This window comes from Bubalus kerabau, chromosome 2, assembly GCF_029407905.1.
Source record: "Bubalus kerabau isolate K-KA32 ecotype Philippines breed swamp buffalo chromosome 2, PCC_UOA_SB_1v2, whole genome shotgun sequence".
Lineage (NCBI taxonomy): Eukaryota > Metazoa > Chordata > Mammalia > Artiodactyla > Bovidae > Bubalus > Bubalus kerabau.
In genome coordinates, this window is record NC_073625.1 from 181779839 (window position 1) to 181806522 (window position 26684).

The window sequence follows — 26684 nt, forward strand, 5'->3', positions numbered from 1 at the left end:
ATATGTGTGCATAATTTTTAAAAATCATCTTATTTTTTCCTTTAACTTTTTATTAAAGTTTTATTTTAAATAAAATTTTATTTAAAATTATGCCCAAATAAGTTTAGGCTTATAGAAAGTTGTAGGAATATTCTGAAGACTTTCCATATGCCTTTTACCCAGAAGGATAACTTTTTACTCCTCTCATGGTATTCATGGCACTTCTGTGAGGTAGGCATTTCTTCCCTGATTGGACAGATAAGGACTCTGAGCCTCAGAGAAGATAGTGACTAACTCAAGACCACACAGTGGCAGAGCCAGGGTTAAAATCTAGGGCTGTCAGTGAGTGTACTAACCTTGTGTGGTGTGTGAATGTGTTGCTGTCCTGCTTCCTCTGTCCTCAGAACTTCCTTTCTTGTGTTGTCGGTCTGCTAGCTAGAAATAGTCTTGGTACCTGACTTTTTTTATTTCACTTCGGTTTTTGAAAGATCTTTGCTGGGTATAGAATTCTGTGATGACAGTATTTTTCTTCCAGTCCTTCAAATGTATCGCTTCATTGTCTTCTTGTTTGCATGGCTTCTGACAAGGTAACAAAGATTTTTCTTCTGTGTTCTCTTAGGTCTGTGATCCAATAACTTTCTTATTTTTGTTTAAACAACCAGGTGTCTCTTAAAGATATTTAACTGATATGAAAGAAATTTTACATATTTAGCCATGTAGTGACCATTCCCTGTGTTCACCATTCCTTTATGTGGATCCACATTTCTATTTGGTGTCATTTCACCTTTTCCTGGAAGACCACCTGTAACATTCCTTGTTATGAGAGTCTTCTGGTGATTAATTCTATCAGCTTTTGAATATTTGAAAAAGTTTTTTATTTCATTCTTGTTTTTGAAAGATGTTAGCTTGTGTATGTCTTAAAGTTACAGAATTCTAGATTAATACATTTTTCTTTCAGCACTTTACAGGTATTGCTCCACTGTCTTCTTGCTTGCATTGTTTCTGAGGAAAAGTTCCTGTCTTCCTTATATTTGTTTCTCTGTATATGATGTGTTATTTTTCCCTGGCTCTTATGATTTTCTCTGTATCACTGATTTGGTGCAGTTTGATTATGATGTAACTTTGGTTTCTTTTATGTTTTCTTTGCTTGGGGTTTGTTGAACTTTTGGGATCTATGGGTTTATATTTTCTTTCAAATTCAGAGTATTTTCAGTAAAACTTTCTTCAAATCTTTCAAGGACTCCAATTACATGTATGTTAGTCTACTTGATGTCATCCCATAGCTCACTGATACTCCAATAATTTATTTCTTTTCTTTTTAACTCTGAATTTTATTTTAGATATTAATATGTCTTCAAGTTCATTAATCTTTTCTTCTATAGTTAATCTGGGATTAATCTGATGGGGAAACAGTGTCAGACTTTATTTTTTGGGGCTCCAAAATCACTGCAGATGGTGACTGCAGCCATGAAATTAAAAGACACTTACTCCTTGGAAGGAAAGTTATGACCAACCTAGATAGCATATTGAAAAGCAGAGACATTACTTTGCCAACAAAGGTCCGTCTAGTCAAGGCTAGGGTTTTTCCAGTGGTCATGTATGGATGTGAGAGTTGGACTGTGAAGAAAGCTGAGCGCTGAAGAATTGATGCTTTTGAACTGTAGTGTTGGAGAAGACTCCTGAGAGTCCCTTGAACTGCAAAGAGATCCAACCAGTCCATTCTGAAGGAGATCATCCCTGGGTGTTCTTTGGAAGGAATGATGCTAAAGCTGAAACTCCAGTAATTTGGCCACCTCATGAGAAGAGTTGACTCATTGGAAAAGACTCTGATGCTGGGAGAGATTGGGGGCAGGAGGAGAAGGGGACGACAGAGGATGAGATGGCTGGATGGCATCACTGACTTGATGGACGTGAATTTGAGTGAACTCCGGGAGTTGGTGATGGACAGGAAGGCCTGGCATGCTGCGATTTTGGGGTTGCAAAGAGTCGGACATGACTGAGCAACTGAACTGAACCGAATCCAATCTAACATATTTTTCATCTCCCACATTATAGTTTTTAGGAGGATGAGTTGTGTCTTGTTAAATATCTCTGTTTAACTTTTTTAAAGAATACTTATTTGGCTGTGTTGGGTCTTAGTTGCAGCATGTGGGGTGTTCATTGAATCACGGGACCTTTCACTGAGGTGCACAGGCTCTCTAGTTGTGGCATGTAGGCCTGGTAGTTGTGGCATGTGAGCTTAATTGCCCTGTGGCATGTGAGACCTTAGTTCCCCTACCAAGGATCAAACCTGTGTGTCCTGCATTGCAAGGTGGATCTTAACCACTGGACCACAAGGGAAATCTCTCTGTTTAACTTTTTGAACATATGAAATGCAGTCATAATAATTTTTTTTTTTAATAATTGTTTGCTAATTCTAACATTTGTGTCAGTTTCAATTGATTTTTTCCCTCCTTATTAAGGATCTATTGCTTCTTTTCATGCCTAGTAATTTTTTATTGGATGCTAGACATTGTGAATCTTGTCATACTGTGTATTGTACAGTTTTTGTATTTCTATAGATATTCTTAGGATTTGTTAGCTGGGACTGGTGGTGCTCAGTCTGGGGCTAATTATCTCCTACTGTTGAGGCACAGCCCTTCTGAGTTCTTGCCCCAATGTCCCATGAATGAGGAATCGTTTCACTCTGGCTGGTAGGAGCAGGCACTATCCCAGGTCTGTGTGGATGCCAGGCAGTGTTTCCTTTTTAACCCATTTGGGTGGTTCTTTCCCAAGTCTTGAGCAGTTTTTTTTTTTTTTTTTTGGTACATCTTTAATGAGCAATCCTTAGCCGAAGACTTAAGGGAGTCACTTTGCAGACCTCTGGTGTTCCCTCTCCCTCTCTGTACCTCCTTTTTCTCTTGTGAACTTTAGCTGCCTTGTTTTCTCTGGACTCTTAGCTCTGTCTCCTTACTGTCTGTCCCATGGCCTGAAATTTTCTCAAAGCAACAATCTGAAGCAATTAGGGAGTTCAGCTCATTTGTTTCATATCCCTCAGGGTTTATTGACCTTCATTGCCTGATGTACTGTCTTGTCTTATTATGTTTTGTCTGTATTTTGGTTGTTTCCAGTGAGAAGGCAAATCTGATCCTTATTACACGATGTTGACTGGAAGGTAACATCCTTTGGTCTTTGGCTTTTCATTTAATCATTTATTTGTAGGGGACACTGGTCTAGGCCTATGAGTGAGAACATTGGCTTGGGCAGTGGTGTTGTCTGGTCTGGTTTGCATCCTTGATTTTCATCTGCAGTGTTTTACAATTAATTATATAAACATGTAAATTTGCTGCATGATTTCTGTACTCCAGACTCTTTGCAAGAACTTTCTGCTGTTCAACTCTTATTGAAAACTCATTATTAGAAGCTAGTTTGGTTGTATCTTATGAATACTGTGAATTGTACAATTGGTCGTGTTAACTTTTTTTTGCTTGACTTTTTTGACTGTCAGGAGTCTTGGGCAATATCTTAGTCTGACTTTAATGATTGAGTAATATATTTTAAGATGTATGTCTGTGAACAAACTTTTTTGGTCCAGCCTTCTCTTTTTAGCTTATTTGTCCTTTGTCTTATATAGCTCTCAGGGTTCTTAGTTGCAAATAAGAAAAATCTATTCTCACTCTCCAGTTGATTCAGGCAGACAGTCAATGTATCAGAGCAATGACTAGGGAGCTCAGAGTCTCTGGGAGGCTCAGAGGACCAGGCTTGGAGCAGCAGCCTGAGTCATACCAGGACTGGTCCAGGGGGAGAGACAGTCACTGTGCTGAGAACCGGCAAAGACTGATGCTGAAACCCACGTCATGGCCGCCCCTGCATGCAGAATCCAGGGGCATCCCACACCTCACTAGATTCATTTCTGGTGAGTCTCACGTGAGTATCTAGTGGGAGGAGCCTAAGTCAGATGTCTCCAACAGAGCTGCAAGAGAGGCTGCTGCATTGGGGAGGATGGTGTTAGACCTCCCCAGTGTAGTAGGGGCATTCAAAGGGATTGGGCAGCTATTCACTATTGTTACTGATAGGTAGCTATTATATCCTGATATTGTTTTAAACAGTGATAGCTTCAAAATTCACCAGTGATCCTTTTGTGGGGAGAAACAGGAGAGGGTTAATGCAAATGAGTGCAAGTACTCATGTGCACAGTTCCCAGCCCAGTGTACCCCCTCTGGGCCCCTCAATCCTCTGTTCTTCCACCAGAGCAGACAGTGGAGCGCAGACCCTTCTTGTGCTCTCAGGGCTCCAGGTTGATGCAGGTGGGAGTGGGTATGACGTGTTTGAAAGTTAGTAAGAACCAAGGGTCAGAGGGACTCTGCTCATAGCAGGAAATGAGCCACTCCCTTGGTCCTTTTATTCAGCTGCATTTCAGGCTTGGTAAGCATTGTCACTCGCCTCAAAGTGGAAGCAGCCCTTAAAGACCACCTAGTCTGACCTCATTGAGGCAATGGCACCCCACTCCAGTACTCTTGCCTGGGGAATCCCATGGATGGAGGAGCCTGGTAGGCTGCAGTCCATGGGGTCGCTAAGAGTCAGACACGACTGAGCGACTTCACTTTCACTTTTCACTTTCATGCATTGGAGAAGGAAATGGCAACCCACTCCACATTCTTGCCTGGAGAATCCCAGGGACGGAGGAGCCTGGTGGGCCGCCGCCTATGGGGTTGCACAGAGTTGGACACGACTGAAGTGACTTAGCACAGCTCTGTAAGTGGCAAAGCTGAGACATACATTGGTGGGGGGGACAGAGTGAATGACACCCTACTGCCCCTGACCCAGGACAGACTTTCCTGGTGTCCTGGGCTCAGACAGAGCAGATGGGGACAGGTGGAGGACAGTGGGGAAGCAAGAGCATCAGGGATGGGCCAGGCTCCTAACTGGAGCAGGAGAAAGGCCTGGGCCAGAGCAGCCCCCCCACACTGTCCTGTGACCCCTTTTTTGGCTTCTTCCCCCCTCCTCCCTCCTCTGTTCTGTCTTCCCTGGATCCCCCAGTGAGGCCCAGGTGACTGAGCATCTGCTGGCAGAGGGAATTAACACACTTAATTAAAGTGTCCAAAGAAGAGCTTTGCATACTACTTAATTACAGTTTGAGTCCTTTGGGGGATGGTTTGAAATGGAAGGTTCACATGTTTCCTCATTCAGCCTACGGTGAGCCAGCTGGCCCCTCAGGGCTCAGGTAGGAGCTGGCAGAGCCCTATTCTGCGGCAGCGTTTCTCAGCACAAGGCGGCAGGGTGTGTGCAGTGGGAGCCTGGGCCCTGGGGCCCCATGCTTGTCCACCTTGCAGGAGGGTGGGCCTGGGTTTCTGGTTGTGAAAACAGAACAAAAGGAAACAAGAATCTGACAGATGAAGCCCGTGTCTCCAGCTGTCGTTCTTGTCATCGCAGGGCCTGGGGGCTGTGTAGCCCATGGTCAGGCAGTAATGGGGGACTTTGTGGACAGGGTATGCAGGGGAATGGTGGAGCCCTCTTCCCAGGCCCTGCAGAGCAGGGACACTAAACAGGGAGGGCCTGGCCACCTTCCCAGCATCAGGACGAGGACTGGACCCCTTGGTGGGCAGCCCTTCCCAGCATCTCCCATTTATGTTCTGGAAACTGAGCTGATGGGAGATCTGAGTCAGCCGGGCCCATCCTAGGAGTGGGTTGCTTGGCCTGAGCCTTGGGGAAGCAGATTTGCCTTTTTAGCCCTGAGTGACAGCCCCATGTGACAGCTGTGGACATTTCTGCGACCTGGGTCGGCTGATAGGGTCTCTGGGCCAAGAATGCAGAGACCCTTTCCCTTCTCTAAAAGCACAGGCGTCTAAGAGGAGAGCAGCCTGGAGATGGCAGTGAGCCCTGCTTTCCTATCTCCCACTCTGGGCCCAGCCCTCTGACCCCGAGGAGGACCGGACGGGACCCACCGACCATTCAATGGCACCCCTGCACTGGTGTGGGCGGTAAACACGAGCATGCCACAGAGAACAGATTGTGGGGCAAGGTTTGGGCGTGGATCAGCGAGGGGGACCCTCTTCAGGTGGGGCACGTGCTGCCAGGCCTTGGCAGACCCTCCATCAAGTCTCCAGCTAATTTCCTGTGCTCTGTCTCATGCTTTGCCCCATTTCTGGCCCTCATGGATATCTCTCTACCTCCACCCACACTGCTGTAGAGATGACAGGGCAGAGAGGAGTCCTTCACAGAGGGAGATGATGTTGCACCGGGATCTGGGGGCTCACAGCCTACTCAGGTGTCAACCTGTGACCTGGGTACCAGCTGTGCCCAGGAGCTCTCATGGGCACTGACCCCAGACTCCTGGGAGTCTCTGGCTTCAGGTAGTAGCAGTGGTGAGATGTGGGTAAGGGATAGCTGTGTGCAGAGGACGCCTTAGCCTCATGTCACCAGACTTGTCTGGTCACTCCCCTGGGAATGTCACTCCCCTGATGTGTCGTCTCCACCTGTCAAGACCCAGCCCGAGTGCCACCTCCTGCGGGTTGTTGTTGTTCAGTCACTCAGTCGTGTCTGACTCTTAGTGACTGTAGCACACCAGGCTTCCCTGTCCTTCACCATCTCCTGGAGCTTACTCATGTCCATTGAGTCGGTGATGCCATCCAACCGTCTCATCCTCTGTCGTCTCCTTCTCCTGCCTTCAGTCTCTCCCAGCATCAGGTCTTTTCTTTTATGGTTAATGTTACTTGCGCTCTACAGAAGAAGTAATTACTAGATTTTCTGCTTCCATTTCAACTTTGGAAACAGGTATTAATAGTTTCTTATGAAGTTACACATACACAAACCCTTTGATCTAGAAATGTTTACTTCTAGGTTTTTCCCCAAGAGAAATGAAAACATAGATCCATAAAAAAATGTGGGCACAAATGTTCATAGCACATCATGCTGTTCTTGTTTGGTCACTAAGTCATGTCCAACTCTTGGCTACTCCGTACACCGCAGTGCACCAGACTTCCCTTGTCCTTCACTATCTCCTGGAGTTTGCTGACATTCATGTTCATTGAGTCGGTGATGCTGTCTAACCATCTCATCCTCTGCTGCCCCCTTCTTCTTTTGCCTTCAGTCTTTGCCAGCATCAGGGTCTTTTCCACTGAGTTGGCTCTTCACATCAGGCGGCCTAAGTATTAAAGCTTCAGTTTCAACATTAGTCCTTCCAATGAATAATCATTGTTGATTTTCTTTAGGATTGACTGGTTTGATCTCCTTGCAGTTCAGGGGACTCTCAAGAGTCTTCTCCAGCACCACAGTTTGAATGTATCAATTCTTTGGCACTCAGTCTTCTTTATGGTCCAACTTTCACATCTGTATATGACTACTGGAAAAACCATACTTTGACCATATGGACCGTTGTTGCCAAAGTAACGTCTCTGCTTTTTAATATGCCGTCTAGGTTTGTTGCAACTTCCTACAGGACACCTCTGCAGTTTCCCAGCAGAGAGTGACCTTGCCTTTTTTTTGTCTCAAGTTGCCTTGACTCTTGGGTGTTTGCACCTGACTCTGGCTCCGTCAGCTTAGCCAGGCCGCTGCTGCAGGGCAGAGGGTCATCTGCTTTCCACTGTGGATTCTGTGCCTAGCCTGGGCCTAGCACAGAATGAGCCCCCGGCAGGTGTTTGAGCGAGTAGAGATGCCTCACATCCTCTGTTGCTACCTAGAAGCCACCTGAAAGTACAAAAATCCATTTTCCTGGGACCTGCACTGAGATGGGGAGTGGGGGTCATGGGAGACTCGGGGAGTAAATGGCCCCATGGGCGAGGTCCAGGTGAATGCTGCTGGCTATAGCTTTGATAGCATTGACTATACGGACGTTAGTTGGCAAAGTGATACTCTTCTTTTTAATACGATGTTTAGGCTTGTCATAGCTTTCCTTTCAAGGACCAAGTGTCTTAATTTCATGGCTGCAGTCACCATCTGCAGTGATTTTGGAGCCCAAGAAAATAAAATCTGTCACTGATTCTGTTTTATCCTCTTCTATTTGACATGAATTGATGGGACCGGATGCCATGATCTTAGTTTTTGAATGTTGAGTTTCAAGCCAGCTTTTTCCCTCTCCTCTTTCACCCCTATCAAGAGGCTCTTTAGTTCCTCTTTACTTTCTGCCATTAGAGTGGTATCCTCTGCATATCTGAGGTTGTCGATATTTCTCCTGGCAACCACTCCAAAATTTAGTGGCTCAAGACAATGAGGCTATATTCTTTGCTCAGGAATCTATAGTTTGGGCAGGTCCTAGCAGGGAAAGGGTGTCTCTGACCCACTTTAATGGCTCCAAGGGTGGGCTCGAGTCACCTGAAGGCTCCCCCACCCACAGGTCTGCTGGCTGGGGGGTCTCCATTTCTTGCCATATGGGTGTCTCCGTGTGGTCCTCCTGTGTGTAGGCTACCTTCGGCGTCCTCTCAGCATGGTGACGGGATTGGAGGGCTAGCTTCCAGAGTGTGAGGGAGCTGGAGCGCTCCAGACAGAAGCTGTGCTGCCTTTTCTAACCTTGCCTTTGGAGTCACACGCAGTGCCATTTCTACCATAGTCACAGGCCCGCCAATTTCGCCCCGGAGAGAGTGACAGCGGGGCGCTGTAAGGAGGGCATGTGGGCTGGGGCATATTTTGTGAGCCATCATGGACGTTACGATCTGCCACACCTTTCCCACTGCCTTTCTGCATAAGACCCTTCGGAAGCTCCTGCCATCCCTGGGAGGGAATTGTGCTCCGTGGTTTGGCCACAGGCCTGGCCATCTAGCCCAGGCCTACTGGGCTTGCTTCTGATTTGGGTTTAAGTCAACCCAGTGCCCACACAGAGCTCCCTTGAACAGTGTTTGTTATCTATTCCTCACACACCTGGTTGGGCCCCATTTCCCCTGAGACCAAGGTCAGACGTGGACCTGGAGGGCCCCAGTGTGTCCCTAGGGCTCCTGGCCAGGCTGCTGCCCCTCCTCCACTGTAAGTAGCCTGTTGCCTCCCATCCCGTCGCCTCACACAAGCTTCTTGTCTCCCTGCGTCAGCGCTCACACTGTTCCCTCTGCCTGAAATACCTGTTCGCCTCCAAACCCCCGCTTCCCACTGGGCCTGCTCCCCACCACTTGTGGCCTTCCTGACTACCAAGCCAGAACCCCAGAACCCTTGCCCTTTGTGACCTCCTGCTCTGCTGCTGGCCAGACCTTTCTATAAACCAGTGCAACGTCCTGCACGCGGTGAGGTCTTAGGCATCATACCTGGGTTTAGACATCCGCTCCACTGCTTCCCAGCCACATGACCCTGGAGATAAGAACCACCTTATTGGATCCCGATGAGGATTAATGAGGAAAACTAAGAATTTCTTGTGTGGTGCTGAGTAGAAGATCAGTAAGAACGTTTCCGTTCCTTCTTTCTGGGGCTTCCTAGTAAGTGCTCAGGATGAATTTTCTCACCCTCATTTGGGTGAAAGAGGGAAAATGTATCTCCCTGCTTAATCCTGTGGGCCTAAACCGCCAGAAGATAACGAGAATATTACCGAGCTGTGAGCAGAGAGGAAAAAGCTCAGTAATGATTTGCTTATTTTTAATAAAAATCCTGCCAGAAGAGCTGAATCTTTGCTCCTGAAAAGAGCTCTGCGTTGCTGTGGTGGTATCTGAGAGCCGTCCTTAGGGCAGTGGGGCAGTGTGACCTTGAGAACAGAGCTGTGTGGGCAGGACGGCCCTCCAATAGGATGTAGGGGGCCCGCAGAAGGATGGGGAGGACCTCAGGGGAGGGCCTCCTTCCCCTCCCCCACCCCTCCTTCCCTTCCCCCACCCCTCCTTCCCCTTCCCCACCCCCTCCTTCCCCTCCCCCACCCAGCCTTGTCTGAGCTGCTTGAATGCGCGGCCCCTCTGGGGCCTCCCCTTGGCCACAGCCCAGTGGCAGTGCCCAGTCAGGTGATGGCTCCAGCTGTCCTGCTGCTCTTTGTGGTGAGCCTGAGAGTGACCTGGTAGGTGGGTTCTCTGTATCCAGGTTCCAGCACCTTCCACCTGGGGCAGTTGTTGAAGGTGGGGTGTGGGGTCAGGAAGAGGCCTTTGCCCTTCAGGGGGAGAGGAGTGTGGATGCAGGGGCTCTTTGACCCGCCCCACTTCTCATCATGACACAGGGCAGCCGTGGGTGACACAGGGCAGTGAGGGGCTCCTCGGTAAAGCTCTGTCTCGGGGCCCTGGGCCCAAAGTGTGGAGGCTCCTTTCCTGCTGCCGTTGCGGGACAGCATTGCCTGGGGCTCTACTCTGAGGGGTGGTCGGTCCTCTTCAGGCTGGTGAGCCCCGCCCCGGAGCCCTGGGGCCACGGATCAGGGTGGAGGCCTGGCAGTCAGTCTTAGCCAAATTGGGGCCGGGGCAGGACGCACTGGCCACGGACACACCGGCCACACTTGCCTGCAGTGAAGGGTGCAGACCCAGGCCCAGGCGAGGAGGAGGCCTCCAAGTAGGGAGGCCAAGTGGACAGGTTCAGACAGAGTCTGAGCCACACTGGCCCGGCAGCCGTGGAAAGACTATGGGTGGTCTTGGGGAAGCTCTGAGCCCGGGAAGAGGAGGGCTTCTGTTCTGAGAAATGAAAAAAACTTACCTGGAAGAATGGGAAGAAATCATTCCCTTTTGTGTCAAATCCATAATGAGGCTGTCATTCAGTCCAGGCCTCAGTTTGGGGTGCTGCACCCCAGGTGTCTTAACCCATCCATCCTTGATTTTCTAAGCCTTCCTTTTGCCTGAATTCCTAGTTTCTGGTCCTCTAGGTTGGGTCAAGCACTGCCCGAGTAGGGGGAAACCCTGCCTCCTGCCCATCCCAAGAAAAAGGTTCCTTGGCTTAGGCGAAGCTATTCCTGGAGCTCCATGACATCTACAGCGGCGGCAGTGATGACCTGGCAGAATCCCGCAACCCAGCATGACCCAGAGATGCTGAGGAGCGTGAGGCATAGGAACTCAGTCCCCGGTCCGACCGCCTCATCCTGGCCCCGCTCAGCTCTGGCCCTGGGCAAGGAGCTGGCAGCTCGTTTCCCCTTGTGTAAAATGGAGGTGCATAAGTACCCGACTCAGAGTTGAGGACTAACCAGGGTGGACTTAGGGGCTTACTGTTGCTGCAAGCACAGAAGTCCTACAGGCTTTAGGCAGGCAGGTGTCCCGTCTCCCCTATTTATTGCTGCCATGTAAATCTGCACCCGGCACAGCCCCTGCAGTGTGTGTGACACAACCTCCATAAATACATGGTTCAGGTGGTCATCTTTTATTGGGTCTGTGAGAAAGCTGAGAAAATACTGACACTGGCCAGGACCCCATGCCTAAAAGGTTGTCCTGTGCGGTCCCCAAAACGCTACTCATTTCTTGGGCATTTTCTCCTCCTGCCTAGCCATTATCCTGCAAGCCTCTGGGGAGCCACTGGTCGTGGCTGGTGCCCCAAGAAGGGACTTGGCAGAGAAGCCTTGCAGAGATTTCTGCTCTCTCAGCTCCTCCAGAGCCTCCTGTTCCCTCAGTGGATTTTAGGGGTTCTGCTGTCTCTCCTTCCTGTCCTGGGGAGGAGCCTGTTGGAGAAAAGGACAGTCTCCCTTCCCCGAGGTGTAAGGTGCTGCCTGTCACCACAGACAGGAGCTCCCAGCGGGCCGTGCAGTGCCTCTTTACCTGAGGCTGCAGGAACTTGCCATTGCTCTTGGAAGAGGAGGACCCATGCACTCCCTGATTTCATCCTCTTCCTGCTGGCTTGGGGTTGCTCCACTTCTCATTCTGGGTTCCCCTAAGCAGTTAACAGCCACACTTTTCTGTGGCCTCAGAGTCAATCCTCACAGCGTCGGAAGCCCCCACTTCTCATTTTCATGTGAATTTAAGCAGAGATTTAAAGCAATTGGAAAGCACTTTACAGATTTAATTTGTACTGGAAGCTCAAAGGGCAGTTTCCAGGTAAACTTAGCCAAGAGATCCTGGGTCTATTTTTGCTCACCCCAGAGATGTTCAGAAGAGAAGTGGGGCTATTCTGACAGCAGCAGATATACTGCAGTTCAGTCCTGGCACTACCTGAGCTAAGCTGGTATCAGACTGATCAGGTTTAAGTGGGGGACTCAGCGTTCCCCACTAGACTGACACCCACCTCAGACACCAGCTGTGAGTGAGGTCCCCAGGGTCCTGCACTTCTGACCAGCTGGCTACAAATCTGGGGCTTCCCCCAGCCCTCCTCAGGTTCCATAATTCACCAGAACAACTCACAGAACTCAGGAAAGCACTCTTACTTACAATTATAGTTTTACCACAAAAGATAGGAATCAGAAACAGCCCAGTGAAGAGACACAAAGGGTGGAGTCTGGGCAAGCCTGGAACCAAGCTGCATGCCTTCTCCCTGTGGAAGATGACTGCCCTTTCATTACACATGCCGGCTGCCAGGAGAGGGCTGCCCTTGTCTGCTGTACTGCTGAGGCTTCCGAACTGGAAAGGGACCTTTCCCAGGGGAGCCCCGTTGGGTTGCCTGGCTCCGTCTAACCAGGGACCAGCCACACTGCCAGGTTCGGCCTGTGGACATCCCATCTGAGAACTGGGGAGAGGCAGAATGGAGAACTCTTGGGTGCTGGATATTTTGCTCTCCCTGCCAGAGTTACCTGTCTCTCACAGCCCAAAGCAGAAGGGACTCTGAGCCAAGCTCAGCGGGTCCAGTCTACCTCTGAGCCTCCCAGGGCCATAGTAGAGGCTGGGTGGGATGGTGTAGCATTCCATACTGGGCCTGACCCAACAAATGTTCCTTCATCGCCCTTCCTCCCCACCCAGATACTCAGAGATGCTGCTACTGCATTTCTGCCACTGCCAGGCCTCAGAGGACCTGCACAGGGTTAGGTCAGAAGCCAAATCCTGCAGTTTGGGAAATTAGAAGTATTTACGGGATTCCGCAGAGACTTCCTTTTCCCCTTAGTCCTACCAGTAGTTCTCAGTTGGAGATGTTAATGCCCTTAGGGGGATTTGCAGATGTGCAGGGGAGTCCTCACTTGTCACAATGACTGGGGATCCTGCTGGCACTTACCCAGCAAGGTCCAGGGATGTTAAATATCCAATGAGGAGCTGGGTAGTCAGGTACACATTTTGAAGAATAGTCCTGCCCATGAGAGACACTGGGGAATGATCCATTTACTTCCCGCCCTGTGGTTCCTTGGAGAGTCACCTTCCTCGTCAGTCTCCAGGCTAAAATAAAAGAGTGTGCCTCTATCCCAGCCTGTGACCAAGGGCAAAGTGTTATTTCCAGGTGAATGTAGGCCTGTGACAGAAGCATTCTGTCACAGGGAAAATGCATGCACTTTCTCTGATCGTTCTTATATGTCTCTTATGGGCCAAGGAAGACCTGGATTTGTGTGGTAAGAGTTCACAGGGCAGGGAGTCCCCTGCAGCCCACCCAATGTAGACATGGATACCTCACCTCAGTGTCCCCACCTCCCACTCTGTTTCTGCATCTCATCTTTTCCTCTGGGCTTTTTGATTTCATTATCTGTTTTCATTGCATGAAATGTGTTTAGAGGAGCCTGGCCGGGATCACAGCTGAACCCCTGTCTTCTTGTTTTACAGTCGGGAAGACATCGCTGATCACACGGTTCATGTACGACAGCTTCGACAACACGTACCAGGTGAGTTCCTGGGTCCCCGCCCCTCACTAAGCCTCATGGTGTTTGTAGCCTTGACGGCTGCCTGGACACCATGCCAGCCACCCTCCCAGGACTGCTGATGCTGGAGGAGAGTAGGGTGTGCACAGGGCCCAGGACATCTATGTTGCCTTGGAGGAGCCTCCCATTTGCACCCTGGTCCCAGCCCACCAGTAAAGACCCTGAGCCCTTCTGAAGCTCCAAACCTCAGTAAGAAAATGTTTCCAGGAGAGAAAGGACAGCTTTCAGTTTGTGTTCTCCTGCCCCTGTGGCAGGTCTAAATCATTACAATGTTTGGATTCTTGGGAGTCATCATATGGAGGTGGATGGACAAGATTCTAAATGAGGGTCGTGAAAGAGCAGTAGGGGAATGTGCTTCTCTAACGTGGCTGTTGGCTGGACCTTCATGTGTGTGCACACACACACACGTGGTTGCTGGGGCCCTTCCTTCCCTGGAGAGACTAGTGTGATGGGCCTACACTGCTCTACGTGGGCAGGAGGCTAGGTGAAGTGACCTGAGTGCCCCTGGCTCTCAAGGGAGATCTGGAGTCAAACAGAAATGGCTCCAGGAGCCAAAGGCTGAGCTCTTGAAGGTCAGTATCATTTCACTTTCCTGGCACCATGGGTGAGTGGCGAGGTTTGTCAAATGAAGCGAATTTCCCCTGCAACTATAGCTGTTATCATAAGGCACCAAACTCAATCATTTCAACTATTTTTAAGAAAAAATTTATTGTTTTCTTCCTTAAGACAGATGAGTAGTAGTGCATTTTTCTAAGCCAGTGGGTTCTGGGAGTTAGTAGTTCTAAGGGATGTTAGTAGGTGTTTGAGGGGCAAGAGACTGAGGATCACTGGTGAACAGAATTCTCCTGCAGGACTTCTCAGGGCCTTTTCCATATCAGTGCATGGTTTTGATCTGCTGAAAGATGTGGTGTGCAGAATCTCCCAGATGTATTTGGTCATGGAATCCTTCTGTCATTGAGTCCTCAAAGGATAAATATTTATAGAACACCCTGAGGACTGTTGTGCTAAGAGGTCTCCCCACCTTCCCGGACTTACAGAACATGCAGAGCACAGCTCATTGCCAATTATGGTTCTGTGTCTACTCTTTAGTCTGTCTGTCTCACTCTGGACCAGTCAGCATGCCTGCCTAAAATACAGCCCCTTTCTCTGTCTCCCTCTTATCCCCCTTTTTTTTATCTGCTGTCATTTGAAATACCAGATAACTAGTAGACTTGGTAAGAATTGACTAGAGGGGTCCCGAGTGATGTACACAACCTTGGACATCAGCTCTGGGATGACTGTCTCAGCCACACTTTGTCTTGTTTGGTACAGGCCACGCTCTGAACCAGGGTGGGCTTGCCAGAGGCCTCTCTTCCCTGCAAGGGGAGTCTTCCTGCATCACTTTACATCTGAATCACAGCTCTAACTTCTTAAGTCTGACTTGGTGTTCACTTGAGAGTGTGTGTGTGTGTGTGTGTGTGTGTGTGTGTGTGTATGAATGATCTTACAGACATTATTTTGATTATTTGATCTTTCAAATGTTATAATACTTATAATACTTGTTGATGCCCCATTGATAATAGTGATACTCCTGGCTGGTTGGTATTCCTGGCAGTGATGGGCAGCAGAGGAGGCCAAAAGGTCTTTGCAGTGGCTCTCAAGAGCCTCAGTGGTCCTTTGTTGTAGATCAAAGCCTCAACTTCTCCCCATGTTGTTGGAGTCCCTCAAAATCTCAGCCCACTTCTATCTTCAGTGTCATCTCCCATGACCCACTGCTTGTCCTATATCCTGTGGTCCAGGGGCTTTCCTGCTTGCTGCTCCCAAGTCAGTGACACTCTGAGGCCTCCAACCCTTGGTTTATGGTGTCAGCTTTGCTGGAATGCTCTTCCCACTCCTCCTCTCTGCTGTGAAATGTTCTTCTGACTCACCAAGGCTCAAGCGCACGTCTGCCTATGGTTGGGCCATGCCCATGCTCTGTGCCCCATGGTTGGGCTATGCCATGCTCTGTGCCCCGTGGTTGGGCTGTGCCATGCTCTGTGCCCCGTGGTTGGGCTGTGCCATGCTCTGTGCCCTGTGGTTGGGCTGTCCCCTTGCTCTGTGCCCTGTGGTTGGGCTGTCCCCATGCTCTGTGCCCCATGGTTGGGCCGTGCCATGCTCTGTGCCCCTCTGCAGCTCCCTCTCCCCAGTACGCCGTCCCCCAGGCTCTACAGGAACGCCTCCTGCTTTGGCTGCCGGATGGGCTCTCGGCTTGGCTGAGGCCTGGACCCCTCAGATTCAGTGCCGCGTTCAGGGGCCCTCCCAGGGCCTGCCCACAGCTGGTATCAGGTGCCTCTTCATACCACAGTGGCGTCAGGAGGGACTGTCTGCCTTGATTTTTAGACCCCATCACACTAAGTTGCCACAGTGGCCCCGTGTCATTGTCCAGTGCCATGGAAACAAGCAGTGAAAGCCCAAGTGCCCTCCCCACCGCAGGCTTTTCTGACTTCTTTTTTTTGACTGCAGGTGGAATTTCTTTCCTAATACCTTCTAACATGGTAATTAGGCTGGGAGGCTGGGGCTCCAATTCTGTGCGTACACAGGCCCATTTTAATAAATTCTCTGGAGATGGAGAGAGGGAAATGTTAGTTTTTCTTAACATGATGGCAGAGACACTTGGGAAGTAGACATCAACCCCGAGGGCTCTGGGGATGTTCCCAGTTGTCCCCTGCATGGTGCTCACTCCCCAGCACTGCCCACTCATACCTCATGTATCAGCCCTGTAGCCCAGCAGCACCCTCCTGCCTCGCCTTCATTGGCTGAGGTGCCCAGACAGTTTTCAGGACTGACTCCCTCACTCCCACCTTTGCTGCATGCCTCTGGCTCTGTCTCCTGCCCCCCTCCCTGCTCAAGTACTCTGACAACACGTTTGCCACATGCTTACTCTTTGTTGCCACGGAATCTGGCTGTGCCCTGAGGCAGGGCATGGAGGGTAGAGGGTGTTCAACATCATCCTGTGTGACAGCGAGTCCCCCCGCCCCCATGTCTGGGGCTGAACTTGCCTGAGGCCCCAAGGGGCTGGCATGAGGACCCAGGCATGCAGAGCAGGGTTCCCCACCAGACCTATCTGGGATCCTGCTGATGAGGCTTTAGTGGCCCTAGATGCTCGGGGAGGGGGTTGGGCTCATGGGGCAGAGTGGAGAGCTAGTGGGGCTTCCTGAAGGCTGGCTCTGATGGGAATCAAAGAAGCCAGAGTTTGTAGGAGAAGGGCCTGGGGGCCTGGGCCAGGGCAGGATGGCAGTTGCAGCAGGGCCCACAGACTTGGGGTAGCTCTGCGGGTGGAAGGGCAGGGAGGGGCATCACGCATCAGTCATGCAGGGCTGAGTGAGGGGGCCTGGGCCAAGCCTGGGCTGGACACACAGAACTATGGGAGGGGCGAGCAAGCAGAGTAGGCCTGTGGGGTGCAGAGGAGGGAGAGGCTTGAGTGGCCCTGGGTTTCTGTCCAGACACCCCGGAAGAGTGTCAGTACCATCAACAAAAAGGAAAACAAAAAGTCGAGTGGGAAGTAATGGTAGAACAGCCAAGTGAAGATGTTTGAAAATGGCTGTTATGTGAGTGGGCCCAGGAAGGGCTGGCAGGATCTGGATCCCTGAAGCCTTAAGAGCTGATGAGTTTCCTGGGTCAGATTGTAGACAGCAGGCGGAGGGCCAGGAAGAATGGCCTTTCTCCATAGAATCCAAGAGGCCACGTATGCTTAGGTGGTGTTCAGGTAACCACCCGGCACCTGAGGAGACAGGGCAGGGTCTTCACCCCTGTCGAGGTGGGCAGAGTGGGGTCACACCCTGAGGAGAACTGAGTCACACACTGAGTCAGCACATCCTCTGATATTAGCTCCTTCTTTTTCTCCAAAACAATGCTGCCTTCAGAGGCCTGGGTTGAAATCCCACCGCTGTCACTTGGCTGAGAGTCTGGGCTAGCATCCCACTTTCTTAGTATTGCATTTTTAATCCAGAAATTATTTGGATGGCACTTAACCCCTACATCACCTAGATCAGTGGCCTCAAACTTCAGCAGTAGGAATGTGGTCAATTTGTATTTAAAGCATAGCTCATGGACGCCTTAAAGCCTAGATGATGGGAAATTTTAGGTCAGAAATACTGTTGATACCAACGTGCATTACCATACTCTACAGAGAGCAGTACTAAACAACAACTCCACTGCAGATGAAGTTGATGATGATGAAGTGAAGTTAACAACAACTTGCTCACAGAGTGTTTGTATGGGAAACCGCGGCCCGCCTATCCAGGCCTGCATGTGCATCTGTGCAGAGCTCTGGCACTCTGTCGGGTGCTGCCAGGTCCCCAGGCTTCTGGCAGAACCCTGAACTCTTGTCTTTGGCCAACTCTAGCAACATGATGGTTTTATCATATTAATACAGTTAAGAAAGAGTTCCATGTTTCACAAATACTGGGTTCTGTGGTCAAAATGTGAGGCAACACTCTTATACAGTGAAATACCCCTAAATGCCAGGCAGCTTGGCAAGATGACCCTGCCCTCAGACACCCCCTGGAGCAGCACCAGTCACCCAGGTGCTTCATTTGGACATTTACCTAGGACTGGTCTGAGGGCAGATTGACTGTGACATCTTTTCCTTCCCTCCCTCCTCTCCTCTGGCTTCTCTTCCACTCTTTTGTCAAGCATATTAAAATTAGGTATGTGGTCAGCCTCTAGTACAGAAGGCTGCCTAACCTGGCTCAAACAAGGGAGGGTTTTGGTTTTTCAGGTGCCAGAAGTCACAGTGGGCCTTGAGCTGGCCCAGCTGTGCGGTGATGCCATCAGGCGTGTCCCAGGCCCCTGGGCATTCTGTTCTGGCTTCTTGTTCTGTGGGTTCATATCTTCATGCATCTTGGCTGTTGCTGCTTCAGACATCACCTCTGCATTCAAGGCAGGAAAAAAAAGGATAGCAAGAACATCCCTAGAATCCCATCCCCCTCCAGCAGACTGCAGCTTGTGTCTTATTGGCCAGAACTGAGTCACCTGATCACCATTACCCTCTAGAGAGGCTGGGAAAGCAGAGTTTTTCTTTTACAGTTTCCAGCCCTGCAAGGGAGTAGGAGGTTGCCAGTTGGTGTTAGGGGAGTCCAATAGCACCTGCTAGTGTTCATAAGGGAAGTGGCCCAATCATGCAACTCTGGCCCAGGTTAGTAATCCTTCCTAATTTATTTTGTGGGTTACTTGTAGATGCACTTAAAAGTCCTCCCCCCAGAACCTCTTTCTCCCTGAGAGCCGAGAAGAGGGCTTGTGCATTTGTGAGCCTGTGGGAGAGCTCTCAGGGAGCTTCAGGCCACACATCCCTCGGCATCTGGGTAGCTTTTGGAAGAATTGACTAATTTTGATGAAACTTAACCCCTTATTTGTTGGTAATGGACAGAGAGGCCTGGCATGCTGCACGTCATGGGGTCGCAAAGAGTTGGACACGACTGAGCGACTGAACTGACTGACTGACTGACTGAACCCCTTATTTGGGCTTCCCAGGTGGCACTAGTGGTAAAGAACCTGCCTGTCAATGCAGGAGACATAAGCGACGTGGGTTCAATGCCTGGGTCAGGAAGATCCCCTGGAGGAGGGCATGGCAACCCACTCCAATACTCTTGCCTGGAGAATCCCATGGACAGAGGAGCCTGGTGGGCTACAGTCCATGGGGCTGCAAAGAGTCGGACATGACTGAAGCAACTTGCATGCACGCATACAACCCGTTGTTTAAAATTGGAAAGTATATATTGTTGGTTGATGTTTTAGAGCACAGTCAGGAAATGAAAGAGCAATCAATACATATTTATATTGGTTGGTGACTAGCACAAGCCGGTTCCCTTTGGGAGGAAAGTGGTCATGGGGACTGTGTAACCTTTGAGGCTAAAGTGTTGGAAAGAATCCAGGTACCTGCCCTGTGGCCTTTCAGCCAACCGCCCCTCCCCCAAGGTACTTGGTTGAGCTGCTGGCCAGGCCAGACCCTGCCCAGCATGTTTTCCAGAAGCTGCTGTCTCCCTCCCCCACCGCACCCATTTGCTGGTCTGAATCCCTAAGTTTCACCAGCTTCATTTGCATGCTCATTTGCATGACTTTACCCTGATACTCTCCTCTGAGAGTTGGTGGTGCAGGGCATAAACAGCAGCTTCATTGTCAAGGGCCTGCCATGCCCAGCTGCTTTCTGCTACTTGCCAAGATGCTTCCCCAGCCACGGGCCAAGGCCTGGCCAAGGCTGAAAGAAGATACGCATATATTCCTTTTCATGATTTCTTTTCTGAGAAGAGAATCTTGAGTCAACTTATGCAAATTACCATGCAAATTTCTACCACAGACTTTATTACTGTGTCTTGTCAGAAAGTGGATACAAAATTACATTTCATAATAAATGCACATAGCAAAAACGATGTCAACAAGTGCCTCAGGAAACATCTCTTTCCTCTGGCATGTGCTGGGCCAATGGGAGCTTTTGTGCAGAGGGAGGCGTATAATGTGCCATCATTCTTCACTGTGTGTCTGAGCCCCTGTTAACACTAGTTAACATACCTGCGGAAGAAGATAAACATGATGCAACTATGAAATCCGCCTTGTTAAGGTCCGTCCTTTTTTGTATAAGATGAAGTGCCTGCCATTTTTCATAAGCAGTACAGTTGGCAATATTAAAGGAATAAATAAGCACTGCCAGGTTTGGGGTGATCTAACCACAGCAGGATGCAGTCTGGCTTCCTTGGAAGGGCATCAGGCAGTACAGGAGGCTCACCCAGCACAGCCAAGGAGGGGAAGGGAGGGAAGGATTGTGGGGGTCATGGAGAGTCCTCAGAGGTAGGCCTGCTGCTCTTGTTATCTTGATATCCTCTTTACATCTTTGTGGAATAGTTTCCAGCAAGAATAATTCACTACCTACTTCATAAGAGGAAACAGAATACAGAGAATGAATTCTGTGGTTCCTTTGGAACTCATTTCTCTGAAGGCCAGCCTTTCCTGAGGCTCTGTGAACACTCGTTTACTGGGATGTGAATAGCAGTTATAAGCACCAAGTTTCCCAAGACCAAGAGTTTGGGAAACATCAGATTACATGAAATCGTTCTGTGCAGGACTTCTCAGAGCCTTTGCTGTGTCATTGTGCTTTATGGCCTCCCACTACGGGCTGGAACATGAAACCTTTCCTAGAAACACTTGATCACAGTTCACTTTCATCCTTGTAGATGGCCTCTCTCAGGAGGCTATGTTCCACAAAACCAGCCTGAGAAACGTTATTGGAGGGTCTCCTGTAGGTTGAGTGGGTGGGTTTCTTTTACAGCTTCTCTTGGAAATCCTACCATCGGTCGATCAGTCCTCATTTTGTTTGTACAGAGTACCTTCACATAGTCTAACTCACTTGATCCAAGAGTCCTTGAAGGAAGTTATGATTGTCCCCATTTTAGAGATGGGAAGCTGAGGGTCAAAGAGGCTGTCATTATTTTAGGACAAGCCCATTAAGGCACTGGCAGAGGTCCCTGAAAACAGACCAAGGACCCATTTGGATGAGGCACTCGGCTAGCTGCATGCCAGATCCTCCAGGGCTGGCAGTCCTCCACCCCAGGAGGCATTGACAGAGCGTCTAGGTTTGTTGTCAGAAATCTGTCCTCCTCCCCCATGGAGGCTCCTGGTCATCTCAGTCCCTTGGCCTCTGGCATCACCAGGGCTGTGTGCGTATCATTGATCTGGGCTTTACCTTCAAGATAAAGGAGGCTTCCCTGGTGGCTCAGAGGTTAAAGTGTCTGCCTGCAATGCGGGAGACCTGGGTTTGATCCCTGGGTCAGGAAGATCCCCTGGAGAAGGAAATGGCAACCCACTCCAGTATTCTTGCCTGGAGAATCCCATGGACGGAGGAGCCTGGGGGGCTACAGTCCACGGGGTCGCAAAGAGTCGGACATGACTGAGCGACTTCGCTTTCACTTTTACTTTACCTTCAAAGCAGAAATGACTTCCTCCTCATCTCACCTCACACTCATGCCTCACAATCTTTTTACATCTTTTTCTTTCCACCTGCATGCACACCTGCGTGTCTCTACTCATACGTCTACTCACACATATTCATACACATGTTCCCATCAGTACACACACACTGTATGACCTCTACTGAACTTTGGAGGGAGTGGAGGCTGTGGCACGTAACAGGAAATCAGCAAGATTTCTGGAGCCTTTTTAGGAGGATGTGGCCTGCCTGTGGTGGTGGTTTAGTCACTAAGTCATGTCTGACTCTTGCGACCCCATGAACGGTGGCCTGCCAGGCTCCTCTGTTCATGGGATTCTCCAGGCAAGAATACTGGAGTGGGTTGCCATTTCCCTCTCCAGGGGATCTTCCCGACCTAGGAATTGAACCTGGGTCTCCTGCATTGCAGGCAGATTCTTTTCCAACTGAGCTATGAGGGAAGCCCATGGCCTGCCTGGGTAGCTAGTTGTTCTTTTTGTCTGGTGTTCCCATATTATCCTTTCAAACAATTCCTGTTGATCTGTTTTCAAATTCATTGACTCATCTGTCATTTGCTGTCTACTGTTAAGCATTTTGACTTCCCTGGTGGCTCAGATGGTAAAGCGTCTGCCTACAGTGCAGGAGACCCAGGTTCAATCCCTGGGTTGGGAAGATCTCCTGGAGAAGGAAATGGCAACCCACTCCAGTATTCCTGCCTGGAGAATCCCATGGACGGAGATGCCTGATAGGCTACAGTCCATGGGGTCACAAAGAGTCAGACACGATTTTAAAACTTCAGATATTGTATTTTTTGTTCTAAATTTGTATTTGCTTCTTTATAGTTTCTCTTTCTCTGCTGAGATTTTAAAATCTGGGTGTTCGTTATGAGCATATATTTCTTTATATGCTTGAGCATAATTATATTAGGTATCTAAAAATGCTTGCTGCTTTCAGCATCTAGGTCACCTCAAGGTTGGTCTCCACTTATTCTTTTTTTTTTTTTTTTTTTTTATTGAATATGGCTTTCACTTTAGAGTAGTTTTGAGTTGTATACTACACATTGTGATTAAGACTATGGATTCTGCTTGTTCCTTTGAAATAATATTCATTGAACCCAGATTTTCAATTCTCCTCCCTGTGGTAGGCAGCAATTTAAAGTTCTGTTCAGCTTTGTTTGCCTGTCTGTTTGGTTTTCAGTCTTAAGCTGCTTATGGTCTCTTTGGGCCAGGGATTTGAGTAGCATTTTCATGCAGAATTTGGGGTGCCCTGTCTGTGGCTTTCTCATCTCCAGGATTTTTCACATTTTCTAGCTGCTGTGATAGTTTTATGACCTGTTCTTTCATTTTTTAACCAATAAGACTATGGGTTTCTTGCCAAGTGTTAGCCCCTACCCCTCAGCTCCAGCCGGGACTGCCTTCAGGTGAATAAACAATCATAAAAACAGGAGGCTCACCCAGAGCCATTCTCTTAAGTTTTTGACTCCCCTCTAGATTCTACCTGTTTGTAAGTGCCTTCAGGTAGTCGTTACATTTTGCTCAGAGTTTATCATTGTAGTCTGCAGGAGGGTTGGTCTGATAGGAATTCTGCCATTGCCAAAATCAGAACCCCTCTTCCCCGTGTCTGGGATTTACTCCCCCGTGCCTCCAATCCACTACTTCTCCCTCCTTCTGCATGCACGCCTGCTCAGTTGCTTCAGTTGTGCCAACTCTATGGACTGTAGCCCACCAGGCTTCTCTGTCCATGGGATTCTCCAGGCAAGAATACTGGAGTGGATTGCCATGCCCTCCTCCGGGGGTTCTTCCCCACCCAGGGATTGAATCTGCATCTCTTATGTCTCCTGCATTGGCAGGCGGGTTCTTTACCACTAGAGCCACATGGGAAGCCCCCTCCTCTTAGTGCCCCTCCATTACAATAGTCCCGCCCATCTGTCTAATCTGTGTTCTGATTAGTTCTGTGTGCTCATCTTAGCTCCTCCACAAGTTTGGAAATTCAAGGCTGAATCCTGAACTCTGAATAGGTGCTAACCATGTGGAAGAGCATTCCAGGAGAGTGAACAGCTCCTTATACACAGGGACAAGAGTCTGTTTTGGTCTGCGAATCACACATAGAAAGCACTCAAGAGTGATAAGTGAATGAGTATTACTTACTTACACCATATGTCAGAAAGGAGCTGCCCAGGGAAGACCATTACTGCCATCTCCCTGTAGATCTGGCCTGTCTGGGAGTGATGGGCTAGAGCTGGCAGTAGTGTAGGGCCAGCTGCTTGTGCCTTGTGTCTGGAAAAATAAATGATGCTGATGAGCTAGAAAATTTCTGGTACTCAAGGCCATCTTAAAAGTTCTTGTTTCTGTTCTGCCCTTAGCTGGCTTTTCTTGTCGTTGAAATGCAAATGACCTTCCTCTTAGGTGGACTCTGCCAAGCTATGGCCAATGGCCACAGATTTTGACACTAAGGAGCCAGACAGGGTGTGACTCCCACACACACAGTCAATGAGAGCTTCAGAAATGAAGGGACTTCAGGAAGCAGAGGGAATACATCTCAAGTGTCAGGAGGAGGAGCTTTGCAGTCAGGGAAACATGGGCCCTAACCCTGCCTCTGCCACCCACCTGGGCGACCTCAAGCCTGAGTGAGCCTTGGTTTCTTCATCCATGGTTAGTCCCTTCTTGTGCAGGCATGGGCATCTCCTTGTCTCTCACCTCGGGCAGGGAATCTGCCCCTCCTTCTGGGTACCATAGCCTCCTCAGACCAATTATAGCAGGAGCTCAGAGTCTGCACAGCTATTTGCAAACTTTATTCCTCAAATGAGTTATCCAAGGGCTTGTCTGGAATTCTGATTCCCAGACTGACATCCCAGAGATTATGATTCTGTCTGTCTGGGTTGGATTCAGCAACCTGCATATTTAACAAGCTTCTGATGTGATTCTGAGGCAAGTGGTCCATGGACTACATGTTGAGAATTACCAAATCACTGGCCAGTGGGAGAAACTGACCAACGTGAGATCTTTCCAGTTTAGTAGAGAAACTGTTAGAAGAGGGGCCCTGAGGCCAACTTGAGGGCTTGGAAAATGACTTGCAAAGGAGTGGATCTTGATCTCTGAATAAGTTTTAACCTTGTGAAAGAGCATTAGAAAAGGCAGGGAACAGCATTAGCAAATGCACAGAAACACAAAGTGACATGTGTAAGAGTCCTGACCACAGTCTTATTGCTAAAAGTGTAAAGTACAAGCTGGGCAAGCGGGGAATGAGATCAAAGAGGGGAAGCTAGGAGCAAACCCTGTGCAGGCCAAGCTCAAGCGTTTGTACGGTTTCCTGGAGGCAGTAGGGGGAGTCATATGGTAAGATTTATGTTTTAGGAAGATAATGCTGGTGCTACATGAAAGATTAATTATCCAGGAGAGGGACTTCCCTGGTGGTCCAGTGGTTAGGAGTCTGCCAGCCAATGCAGGGGACATGGGTTTGATCCCTGGTCTGGGAAGATTCCACATGCCGCAGAACAGCGAAACCCGTGCACCACAGACACTTTAGAGACCACAAGCCACAACTACTGAAGCCTGTGCACCCAGAGCCTGTGCTCTGCAACAAGAGAAGATGCCACAGTGAGAAACCCTCACACTGCAACTGGAGTGCAGCCCCCGCTTGCCACAGCTAGCAAAAGTCTGCATGTAGCCCTGAAGACCCAGACTAGCCAAAAATAAATAAATAAATTTTAAAAATTATCCAGGGAGCACCTGGGGGCAGAGAGATGAGTCAGGAAGCTGTTGCAGCTATTCAGGTAAAAGAGGCTGGGGGACTGAATTGGGGCAGTGATGGTGGGAATGGAGAGAAATGGGCAGTTGAAAACACTCTGGAGGCAAAGTGTCAGCTCAGTGATTCTCTACTGTGAGGGAGTGGACTGTGAGGATGTGAGAACAAGGGAAGAAGACTTGAGAACAAGGGAAGAACTCAGGAGGGCTTCCGGAGGCTTGGGCACCTACAGAGGTAGAGGTGCCTTTCATGGAGATGGGGAAAGTAGAAGTAAGCCAGGAGGGGAGAGTGGGCTAGTTTAGTGAGGGGTCTAGAAGACACATGGACGGACATGTCCAGTATGCGATCAGCTACCTGGATCTGGGGCTCAGGACAGAGGTGAGGCCTGGGATGTAGACTGGAATGTAAATGAGGTACCTAACACAAAACAGTTGGGAATACCAGTGTTTTAAGAACAGAGAAATGAAGAGGATCCTGTAAGAGGCCAATGAGGAACAGCAGTTAGAGAGGCAGGGAGAGCCAGAAATGAGTCATGTCATGAAAGCAAAGGAAGCCAGAGTGTCAAAGAAGAGGACTGTTCCACTGGGTCAAGTTCATCTATTACTAGTAGAGTCTGGCCTATAGAGTGTCCTTACAATTTGGAGATGAATGGCCATGGCAACCACAGCCAGAGCAGCCTCAGTGGGCAGATGGGCAGGAACCAGACCACCTTGACTGAGCAGTGGGTGGGAGGAGAAGAGGTGGGGATAGCTGGCTTGGGGCCCTTTCCCAAGAAGCATACCAATGGAATGGAGGTGAGAGATTGGCAGAAAGCTAGAGAGCCACTTAGTGATAGGGACCGATTTTTTTTTTAAGATGCAAGAATTTTAAGAATGTTTCTTGGATGAAAGGAAAGAGTGAGTAGAGAATGAAAGGTTGCAGACAGAGAAAAGATCCTTGATGGCTGAGAGGGCCAGAGCCAAGAGAACCCAGGGAGAGGCTTGCTTTGATAGAAGGAGCAAATGCTCAGCACCTGGAGGGATGGGAATACAGCTGGACACACATAGACATCTTTGCAAATACCTTTGAATCCTGGTTCTCCCATTTCCAGCTGTTGATGCTGGGCAAAGAATTTAATGCCTCAAATGCAGTTAACCCTTGAATAATATGAGTTTGAACTGGGCTGGTGCACTTTTATGCAATTGCTTTCAATATTAAATACTACAGAATTTCACCATCTGCTGTTGGTTGAACAGAGGAATTGAAGTACATATACCAAGGGCCAACTATGAGTTATACGCAGATTTTCCACTGTGTGGAAGTCTAACCCCCACGTTGTTAAGGGATTAACTTTACTCAGTTTTCTCAGCAGAAATGTACAAATACTAAAGAATATAACTCATAACAAGTTAACATAAGTTAATTAATACATAT

General features: G+C 49.1%; 1 protein-coding gene and 1 non-coding gene across 2 annotated transcripts in view; both read left to right on the plus strand.

Annotated features, from left to right (window-relative positions):
• Positions 1-26684, plus strand: part of RAB6B (RAB6B, member RAS oncogene family) — a 57922-nt gene that overhangs the window by 16036 nt on the left and 15202 nt on the right. The window contains exon 2 of the mRNA XM_055569649.1: positions 13500-13558. Coding sequence (XP_055425624.1) covers positions 13500-13558 — 59 coding nt within the window. The remainder of the gene's footprint in view (positions 1-13499; positions 13559-26684) is intronic.
• TRNAC-ACA (transfer RNA cysteine (anticodon ACA)) lies at positions 22128-22199 on the plus strand. The gene has a single exon. It is a non-coding gene; the product is annotated as a tRNA-Cys (tRNA).